Below are 11,386 nucleotides of genomic sequence, written 5' to 3'. Positions count from 1 at the left end.
TCCATTGGTTTGTTGATGGGTACTTAGGTTGTTTCCAACTCCTTGCTTTTGTGAACAAAGCCGCGGTAAATGGCTGGATGAGCATACATGGATCTATTTTTAAGGAAAAAATATGAAAGGAATTCCATAAAGCATTAGTATAATATTTTTCCCTAAGATTTTTCATTTCAGGCTATTGAAACTATTTTCAAAATTTTTAGAGATATGTGTGAAATAATTTTTTTAAAAAAGCTAATTTGTATTACGCAAACTGTAAAGCATCCTTTTATAAATTTCCTTTAAACACTGAAGTTTTATGTTTTTCATACTCTTATCTTTCTTCATGAGAAGCAAGCTAAAATCTTATTGGTGAGTTTTTATTGATTGCATATATTTCCATGGCAAACCTATCATAAACTGACCAAAACTCTATCATAAAGTATATGTGACATTAAAAATTTATTGTTCAAAATGGCTTCCTAACCATTAGCTTTGACTTTGCCATGTAAATGGATGGGAATGTGTAAAGAGTGTGTTAGACTATCTTCAAGGGGATTGGCTAGTCTCACCATAAAATTGAGAAAATCCATCAGCAGAATTTGAGAATCTCACCACCAGCAAAGAAGAAGCAAGAGGATGTAATGCAGCCTTTGGGGCCATAGTTTCTTGTGCCAGCCAGAACAGGGCCCATGGGAGCAGCAGCCATAGCAGTCAAAGCAGAAAACCAGAGATGTAACAAGGGACAGAGTGGACTTTGGGACTGCTACCCCATGGAACCAGAACTAAAAGCCTTTGCTCAAGTTTGTTGGAAGACTATGGGGAGAGAGCCATAATAGGCAGGACTGAGAGTCATGGCTGAGGTACCTGAAAGCACATATCAGCTGCTGTCCTGAAGGATTGTATCCTGTTGCCAAACTGAATTCTAGCCTTTTTTTACTTTGGCTAATAAGGTTCTGTGTGGTTTGTGAGTTACAGCAATGGATTTCAGGTCCATTAAAACACTAAGATTGGTGCTGAGATAAGTAGAAAAAGGTCTGACCTCATGGGAATTGGTTTTGAGTTGTGGCTATTGTTGACAGGGACAGTTCCCCTTTGTGGACTTGGTTAAAGCCAAGTATGTCCATTTCCATGTGTCCCTTGCTTTTTTACAGTATACCTTTTACAAAATGCATGTTTGATAGTTAAATACATATTTAAATTGCATATATATATTAATATATGCCTATTAAATACATGTTTAATAATTAATATGCTAGTTCATACTAATATGCTAGTGCAGAGAGATTCATTAAATGTTACTTGACAGATTTCCAGCTTGATCAAGGGTAAGCATTAGAGAAATCTGTTCTCTCTAATTTATAGAAATTACATGTATTTTATGCATTGTATCCTCTCTTAAAAATATCAGAAGATGCATATCCAGGAGGAGACAACATCAATGAATGAGACTTTCTGAAGATTAAGTCCCTGTTTACATCAAAACCTTTTTCCAATAGGGTGAAAAGAAAAACCTACTTACGGAAAAAAACATCTGGCATGACATCTCAGACAAGGGTCTTATAACAAAAGTTTACAGAATACTACAGAGCCTCCAGAAGAAAAAGACTGATAACCCATTTACAAAATAGGCAAAAATATGGAAAGACTTTTCAAAGAGGGAGACATTCAGATGGCCAACCGACACAAGAAGAAATGACAATAACAGAGATGCAAATCAAAACCATAAAGAGACACCATCTCACCCAAGTAGAGTGGCCAAGTTCAATAACAAGCAATACATACTGGAGAGGATGTGGAGAGATTGAAATTCTCATACATTGTTGGTGGGATTGTAAAAGGGTGGTCTGAAAGGCAGTTTGGCATTTCCTGAAAAAAGCTGAATGTAGAAATTCTATATGACCCAGCTATTCTACTGCTTGAAATATACCTTGAGGAAAACAAAACTGAGACACAAATGGAGATTTGCACATCATTGTTCATAGCTGCATTATTCACAATAGCACAAAAATGGGAACAGCCCAAAAGCTTATCAACAAATTGAGAAATTGTAGTACATTCACACAATGGAATACTATGCAGCATCAGAAGCAACAATTTCTAATAATACTGTTATGTTATATATAACATGGGAGCGGCTAGAGAGTATTATGCTGGGTGAACTAACTCAAGCTTGTAAGGACAAATACTGCATAAGACCATTATGGTAAAAACAGAAGGATAACTAGTAAGATGTGTATTGATATCCAAAGAGGGAAGAGGAAGTGAAAAAATCACAAGATCACAGAGTTTGGTTGGTGTAGAAAAGGGGTGGAGGAATGAGAAAGATCCAGTGAGAATCTAAAAAGCCTGGATAATAGTGGGTATAGATCAATTGCAATTAATTTTATAAGACAATATATGAGAATAACTGTATAAAACACAATGTTAATTGAAAAAAAAAGAAACATTTTTAAAAAAATATCAGAAGAGACTCTTCCTATTAAATACCTACCATAGAGCCTCCATAGACTCAACTAGACATTTAGATTCACAGGACAGGCTATACTCATTCCTAGTTTACTCAGAAGGATAACAGGATAGGAAATAAATCAGGGCAACCTTTTCAGAAGAAGTTCTTGCACCTGCTTAGGGATTTCTCTAGTTCCGAAATGTCATGTCAAGTGCAAAGAGACAAAATCTTCAAAGTGGACTTTAAGATAGTGCCAATATTTCATGTTAACTGTCTCAGAGTGTTTGTTGGCCCCTATCATGAACATGGTTCTGTTAAAAAGCTATTTTAATAATGGGTATTGTTTTGATTTTTTGGTTTTGTGGTAGTCGTGGTAATATTTGTGTGTGTCTACTGTCGAGTCAGATCTGACTGGCACAGGAGGAGATTGCCCCTCCTCCTCCAGTAGAGCATCTGGTGGAATCAAACCATGGGATTGCAGTGCAGCTTCTTGCCACTAAGCCACCAGAGCTCTCTTGTTATGGTGTGGTGTTTAAGTCTTCTTAATCTAGTGTAATTTACCATTCAGTCATCAGTTTTTACCATGAACACTGTTGCCTGAAAATTGATGCTGCTTTGTCAGACTTCCAGGGCAAAGAGGCAAACAGTTTATCCAAAGTCAATTTTGACCTTAACAAAGAGAGAGAACTTTTTAATTCTTGATTCAGTATTGGATTTAAGAAATAGGGGTGGTTGTTGTTGATTGCTATTGAGTCAAGCATGGCTCATTATGATCCTATGAACAAAAGGCCTGAAGCCTTTCTATAACTATGGTCATTTATCAGAGTTCATAGAGTTTCCAGAGGCATGCTGTTTATATCTGCATTTTAATATAGTAAAGATTATATTCAAATATTAATTGTATTAATTTGGAAATATTTGTGTTTATTATTCCTCTTCAGACAAAATTTGACAAAAAAGGAAATGTGACTTCTTTTGGTGAGTATGATTTTTTTTCCTAAATCACTTTCTTTTTAATCAGTGAATAAGTGAATCTGATGGAGATAACGAAGTTGTAATGTTTTAAAATGTTCAGGGTGTATGTGAGTATATTGGAGGAATTTGTTTTCGGCATATGTCCACCTACTCTAATTGAAACTGACAATGCTTTTACTGTCCTTATTCGCCCAGAAGTGCATTTTTAAGGTTTTTTTTTCCCCCCCTGGTAGGAGCTACATTTGCTCTCATAGGATGTTAAATGACTATTTTAGAAAGTAGAGGCTGATTAGAACTAGGGCAGAGAAGCATTTTTTCTCTTTTCTCTCTTTCACTGCCCTATTCCTTATATCATCCTCTTCCTGTACCATGTTTAATCACATAACATCACTGACATTATAATGGCAGTGAATTTTGGCAGACCAGGAGGGATAGGACATAGGATGGCAATCAAATGGACCTCAGCCCTTGATCTCTAAGGACAGTGATTTTAAAAATAGAACAGTTTTTGTAAACTGAGCAAGGGCAACATGGGGACAGCCAACTCTAACCTCTACTAACTCCACAAGGGGAAACTGCCCCCATCAGTAGCATCTGCAACACAAAACTAACAGCTACAACGTTGGACATGGTCTCCCATGTTCCTACACTAACTTTCACCAATTCAAACCCCAATGTTAACTGGTTATTGTTAGGTGCCACTGAGTCGAGTATGACTCATAGTGACCCTGTGAACAAAAGATCTGAACTCTGTTCTGCCCTGTGCTGCCTTATACTTCCTCTCTTTCTCCACCCATCCCAGCATCATGTCCCTCTCCAAGGAATAGTCCTTCCTAGAAACATGCTCAAAGTATGTGAGCCAAAGCCTCATAATTCTTGCCTCCAAAGAAGATGACAGCTGCTTCCTCTCCGAAATATATCTGTTTGTTCTTTTGGACATCCATGGGATAATCAGTACTCTTCTCCAACACCACAACTCATAGGAATCGAAACTTCTTCTGTCATCCTCATTCATTGTCCAGCAAGTGACCAGAAAGACTATGGCCTGAATCAGATGCACCTTAGTACTCCTAATTTCCTGATTGCTCATACCAAGGGTGTTAATTGTGGGTCTAAGTAAGATGAAGCTGTTGACAGTTTCAGTCTTTTCTCCAGCCTTGATCCATCAACATCTATGATGTTGCCTTCAGTCCAGTGGTAAAAAAATCTTTGTTTTCTTGACATTGAGATACAATCTATACTGAAGGCTGCATTCCTTGATGTCTGAAACAGGTGTTTCAAGTCCCTCTCACTCTCAGCAAGCAAGGTTGTATCATTTGCATAAAGCAAATTATTGATGAGTCTCCCTCCAGTCCTGATGCCACCCTCCTCTTCATAGAGTCCAGTTTCTCGAATAATTTTCCCTGTATTCAGATAAAATAAGTATGGAGAGAGAACACAACTCTGTCTCTCAGTTTTAAAACATGCAGTGTTCCCCTGATCTGTTCACACAACAACTTCCAGGTCCTGGTATAGATTCCACATGAGCACAATTAAGTGCTCTGCAACTCCCATTCTTCTCAATGTCAGCCACAACTTATTCATATAGTCACATGCCCTTGCTTAATCAATAAAGCACAAATAGACGTTCTTCTAGTTCTTTAATTTCAGTTAGGATCCATCTGACATCAGCAGTGATATTCCTGGTGCCACATCCTGCTTGAATTTCTGGAAGTTCCCTGTCTGTGTACTGTTGTAGCCAGCCGGGTCGAGCATGCTCACCTGCTCACCATTGTGGGATTTGATAATGAGGTATATTAGGGAATTGAATACACCACAATACAGAATAGCAAGAATGTACACTCAATAACCAAACAATACATCAGTCCAGATATTAACAAGCTATATAGGTTGGCAACAGTATGCAGTAACCATAAAGTCCCTCAGTCCTCCAGCAATCTTGGATTGAAGGCCTCTGGCTCTGGTTCTATGGAACAGTAGTCACAAGTCAGATACATCCAAATAAATTAGCAGCAGTCCCAATCAGACCGCTGTCACTGTGCTTCTCCATCCAAAAAACTGTTTCTCTTTCTCAACCTCAAGAAATGTTGGGCTAAGTCAACATGTCATGCCGCCACTCCCTTGTTGATCTGACTCATCTGACTCTCCACTTTTGAGGTATCATTTCTCTTTTATGTAGCTCCCAGTCAGAGCCTTATGTAAGTGGACCTAGTCAGGCTGAGTGGAGGCAATTGAATCAGGTTAACATGCCTGCAGGCCAGACAGAGTTGAGGTAACTAGCTAAACAGTGGTTGAGCATAGCCATTTTAAACAACAGAAAGCCATAGCGGCAAACCTTCTACACTGCATTTAATCTTTTTTCTTGTGACTTCAGAAGCAAGTTTTACTTCTATCACTCACTAATCCACAATCTTGTTTCTTCCATTTCTGAGATCCTAGTAGAGTATTGAGTGCTATTTTCTTCAATATTATTTTCAAAAGACACAGCTCTTTAACAAATGAGATTTGACACTAATGTACAGATGCTACCAGAACAAATATATTGTTAAGTTGAGGTAGAGAGCTGAAATTTCTTTTTCTCATTTTGTTTTATTTTAAAACAGAGAGAAAATTGAATGTATCTATTAAGAAATAAAAAATACTAAATGTTATAATGGAAAAAAGTAGAAAATGTTTTGTAGTTAGAAATTGATAATATGAGTTTTAATGATATATAGCTATGATATGTATGTTTGTGAGATAGTTACAGAAGCTGTTGGTCCCTGTGGAGGTTTTATGTACAGAAAATTTTTATGAAGTGTGGATGAGGGGGGTTATTAGAGTTTGACCAATTTTAGTCTGAGTATGGTTTGAGGTAAAAATGTATATCCATAAAGGCTCATTTAGTTTTTGAAATTTGTATTACATTGGTGAGTGCTCAGACCTGAAAGCCTAAACTCGTAGCAACTACTTTTTTGAATAGTAATTTGCATTTTTATTTTTATATCTTCATAATTCATATGATCTGTGTATTGCTTTTTTTGAAAAAAGTTTACATTGGTTTACGTACACAAAGTTCATATACATTGTACTGTCTTTCATTCATATTGTGTTTCATACAATCATTCTCATTATGTTTTATAAAATCAATCACCATTTAACCATGCCCTTCATTACCCTGTCTTTCCAGATCCCTGCCGGCTCTATCCCATTTCCTTTATCACCACCACCCCCCTTCCACACACCAAATTGTGTGACCCTGTGATTTCCCCACTGCTCACCCTCATTCTTCTGTTCCCATCACTTCCCCTTACTAGTTATCCTTCTGAGTTTACAACAATGGTCCTATATAATATTTGTCCTCATGACACTGAGTTCATTCACTTGGCATAATGTCCTCCGGTCTCTCCCAAGTTATGTAGTAATTTTTTTTTTTAAAGCATTGCTCTTGAGTGCTGCAGCAACTACTCTTTTTAAGGAAAACATTTCTTTTCTAGAAAGAAAGAAAAATGAATTACACCAAGAATTGGGTCTTCAGGCCAGAGATTTACGATTTCAGCATGTAATGAGCATCACAGCCAGAAACAATAGGATTATCATGAGAATGGAGGTAAGTTATTTTGTGTCATATACATTTCTCCACCATAGTCCAAAAAGTTACCTAAAAAAGTACAAAAGTTGCAGCTACAAATATAATAGTGATTGTGAGGGTGATGTAAGACTGAGCAGTAATGTATGTGGAGTTGCTGTGAGTCGGAACCAACTCAGTAGCACCTGAAAAACAATTGTCTTGATGAGTAGCGAGGTTAAAGTAATTTTGGAATAAAAATATCTAATAAAACATAGGATATTTTACAAGTTAGCTTATTAGTAAGAATGGGACTTATTTACATTCGTTTTATACATGTGTCCTTTTTAGATGTCAGCAGACATTGTTACAGAGACTATCAACTGAATATTGGTCTCTATAAAAGAACTACAGTGATATCATGTGTAGCATGTTGCCCTGCTAACTAAAAAGTCAATGATTCCATTCGAATCCACCAGCCGTTCTGGGTGGAAAAGATGGGCATTTTCCTCCTGTTAAGATTTACAGCTTCAGAAACCCAGTGAGTTTGCTCACTGGGGAGTTGCTATGAGTAGGATTGACTTGACAGTAGCAGATTTTTTTGATCCCTATCAGGCTTCCATATACAAAGAAATGTTATGAAGTATGGATAGGAGGAGCAGAGAATTAGTAAAGAGTTTGACCAGTTAACAGCTCTATGATTTGCATATATATAGATAATGTATGTAATATGTGTATGTATATGTTTTCCTTTGTTTGTTTATTTTTACAGTATTTGAAAGCTGTCATAACTCCAGAGTGCCTTCTTATATTAGATTACCGTAATTTAAATTTAGAGCAATGGCTGTTCCGAGAACTTCCTTCACAATTGGCTGAAGAGGGTCAGCTTGTCACATACCCTTTACCTTTTGAGTTTAGAGCTATAGAAGCACTCCTGCAATATTGGGTGAGCTTGTTTTTTATTTGGTTTCTTCAATGTATTTTAGTTTTAATGTGCTATTGAATAGGAAGACAAGTTGGTATTAATACCCTAGCATATTCCTGGCCACATCACTCTGAACAAAAACGTCCTCAGAGCTCTTAAATGGCAGGGTACTTAATTTTTAAACTTAACGACCTAATCAAGTAGGACAAAAGATCTCAGATATATATTTTTAATTGTTTTTAAATAAATTTTTACTTACAGAGTTCATATACATTGTTTTTCACACTCTCAGTTATATTTTTCTAAGTCATTTCATGGCATTCAATGAAACACATTTCACTCTTTTTACAGTTGCTATTAAAAATATGGAACAGCCTGTATTGAAAGATGATATTAAAAATATGGCACAGCCTAAATATAAAAATTATTGTTAATAAGAAGGTTTAATTTGTTCCGGTTTTGTCTCTAAATTAAACTACGTATAAGAAAATGGCTTACATATGATAATTATAGCATTAATCATTCATCAGATTATTTTAATACTTTCCAAATCAGTTTCTTATTTGAGGCAGCTAAATGATGCTTTTTATAATATAGTATGATTTAGAGAATCACATGATTATTCTAATGGCTCTTCTATTAAATTGGTAACAGCTGATATCTAAGAATCTTTTCAGATCCTGAACAAAGGTTGTTTACTACTTTGCTACTTCCCACAAATTTTCACTCTTTTTCCCCCCCAGCTAGCTGGCTGCATGCAAGAATTGTTGCCAGAAGTAACCAAGTAGGGAAGAAAGAGAGTGTAGGGGAAAAGAGACATGATGTAGGTGGGAATTGGGTAGCCTAGTACCCTTTTCTTTTGACTGCCTTTGAATAAGAGATAGCAAATATACCCAAGCTGGTTAATTCGATAACAGCACCAGCTACAACTAGCCAAGGAAATGGTAAATAATTAGAGCCTGGTGACTAAATTGGAGCCATGGTCGTTTATATATTGGGCTAAATTAACTGAAAAGATCATTTGTTCAAATTCAGCAGTTGCTCCATGGGAGAAAGGCAGTTTGCTTCTATTTAGAGGGTACAGCATCACAAACCTATTCAGGGTCACTGTGGATCAGGATCAATTCAAGAGCTTTGAGTTTTGTATTTTGTAACTAAGTAAGGAAAAAACAGAAGGAGAGCAGGGAGATGTACAAAATGGTTACTGACATACTGGGCAGGCTCTCAAAAGTTCTCACTGTTGTTGAAACTTTTTAATCATATTAAGCCTGGAGAGAGAAACTGGGCTGATATGAGTTTCTTCTGCCTAGAAATGCAACATGGGGAAAATGGAGAAATTGAGTATATCCACTGAGGTCCTGGGAAGATTTTCTTCTGAATGGCTGTTACACAGTCAGCAAGGACAGCCACTATATACAAAGGATAATTTTCCAATAAAGGAAAACTCAGCCTCAGCTGATGGACCACTGTATACAGTGAATGTCCTTTTACAAACACATGTCCATGGCCCTTGGCAGCCTCCATACCTGCTAAGTCCACACCTTCCTTGGTAGGGAATTTGGGCTTTCTTTTAATTAAAAAAGTTTGCCTCGGTTTTTGTGTCCAGCCTCTCCTGCCTCACACTCATACCTCCAAGGACTTTTGAACCTGGAATTAACTCCTTGATGCCCTAAATAAACATTGATTGTAGTTGTATTACTAAACAAACAAACAAAATTCTTAAATGTGTAATTGTATATTTCTAAGATAAGTAATATATATAAGAATTTATGTTATCAGTTTATTTCACTGTTTCATTATATTTGCTAACTGGAGGTACTTAAGTATTTTAAAAAATTGGTGTAGCTATCCTGGAGTCCCTGGGTGGCACAAAAGCAGTTCATGCTCAAGTGCTAACTAAAGTGGTTTTAGTCAGGAAGCTCCTCAGAAGAAAGGCATGGTAATCTACTTATGCCAAATCTGCATAGAGCTACTTTTACATACATGAAATTGCCATGAGTCAGAAGTGACTTGTGGATTACTGGAAAAGCTATTCTAGTGTAAACCTCCTGAGTATCAGTCAAGCCTATAATAACCAGAATAAGAAATATACTTTAGGTTTATAATTATTTGTTTTATTTTACAAACTTCAAGTAATTAGTTTTCAAAAGAATTCTACCCGTAGGAATTATGAACTACATTCTTACAAAGAACATAGGTATTGTTAACAAAAGTAAAATTAATCAGTCCCCATTTCTGTCCTTGTTGTATATTGGGGAAGATATTTAGAGCATAAATTCCCTGTCAGCCAGGCCTGAGCTTATGTGGCAGCATGTGTTATTATCTTTTTTTTTTTTACAGTCTAATAAAGAGTGGCCATGTTGTAAAAATGTTAACAATGTTTCTCACTATTAAAGATGTATGTTTGTAATCACAGGATTCACTGACCCTGATTATTCTAAAAGAATTGTTTTAATTCTTATCAAAGGTCATGTTGTTATCTAGATCAACACTCTTCAGGGGAAGCTTAACATTTTGCAGCCTGTGATCCTTGAGACATTGGAATCTTTGGTGGATCCCAAGCATTCTTCAGTAGACAGAAGCAAATTGCATATCCTCCTACAAAATGGCAAAAGGTAAATATGAGTGATTCATTTAGTAGGGAGTTAGTGGTAGATTTCTTTAAAATTCCCTTTAGTAGACTCAAGACTGAAAGGTAAATTCAGACTAACTAGTGTTATTGTTTGCTGCCTTAAAAATACTAGTCATAAAAAAAAGAAATACTAGTCATGCTAATTACAGTAGCAATTTTTACTTTATTTACTCTGCTACATTCATTGACATATTTGGAAGCAGCTAAGATTGATGAATGTAACATTTTGTCCAAAAATATTGACGTTTCTATCAGTATGAATGAAAATATCTATATCACATTTATTATAATTAAAAATTCCCTAACCAAAAATCTTATCTTCACAGTAATTATGTATTTCTGAGATAAATAGTATAGACTGAAACTTATTTTTCATTTATTTATTTTTCTCTGTCATTTCTTTGGTTTGGGGATTTAGTCTTTAATGTGCAGGATAACTGTTGAAGTATTTTTTTAACAAGTCTGTTTATACCTTAAATATATAAATGGTTACTTGATAAGATATCTTAAAAAGGTACTATTATTGTAATGAGATCTTTGTATAGGTCTATGTTATTGATCATTTCTGTTCCACTATTACAGCTTATCAGAGTTAGAAACAGATATTAAAATTTTCAAAGAGTCCATTTTGGAGATCCTGGATGACGAAGAGCTGCTGGAAGAGCTATGTTTGACTAAGTGGAGTGACCCACAAGTCTTGTAAGTATCTGACTCTGCTAGCTGCTTACTTTTTTAGGATAGATTTACCCCACGATGTATTTGGGGTTGATTTTTTTCAGAGAAAAACCTAACATCTTTATGGACTCAACAACATAGGAGGGAACTCATCAGCCACATTTCAGATTTTACTCTGTGCATTATTGTCTCAAACTCAAATTA

General features: G+C 36.1%; 1 protein-coding gene across 3 annotated transcripts in view; it reads left to right on the top strand.

Annotated features, from left to right (window-relative positions):
- MRS2 (MRS2 magnesium transporter) overlaps positions 1-11,386 on the top strand; it is a 32,684-nt gene that overhangs the window by 7,331 nt on the left and 13,967 nt on the right. The window contains exons 3-7 of one of the 3 annotated variants that reach the window (XM_006888652.1): positions 3,370-3,406; positions 6,880-6,992; positions 7,723-7,896; positions 10,360-10,490; positions 11,090-11,206. In XM_006888652.1, the coding sequence (XP_006888714.1) occupies positions 3,370-3,406; positions 6,880-6,992; positions 7,723-7,896; positions 10,360-10,490; positions 11,090-11,206 (572 nt within the window). Of the gene's footprint in view, positions 1-3,369; positions 3,407-6,879; positions 7,060-7,722; positions 7,897-10,359; positions 10,491-11,089; positions 11,207-11,386 lie in introns of all 3 variants that reach the window. The other 2 variants (XM_006888651.1, XM_006888653.1) reach the window with 2 other exon arrangements.

Source organism: Elephantulus edwardii, unplaced genomic scaffold (assembly GCF_000299155.1).
Source record: "Elephantulus edwardii isolate Elephantulus edwardi_28Jun2011 unplaced genomic scaffold, EleEdw1.0 scaffold00070, whole genome shotgun sequence".
Taxonomy (NCBI): domain Eukaryota; kingdom Metazoa; phylum Chordata; class Mammalia; order Macroscelidea; family Macroscelididae; genus Elephantulus; species Elephantulus edwardii.
This window is presented reverse-complemented; position numbering and strand designations above follow the sequence as displayed.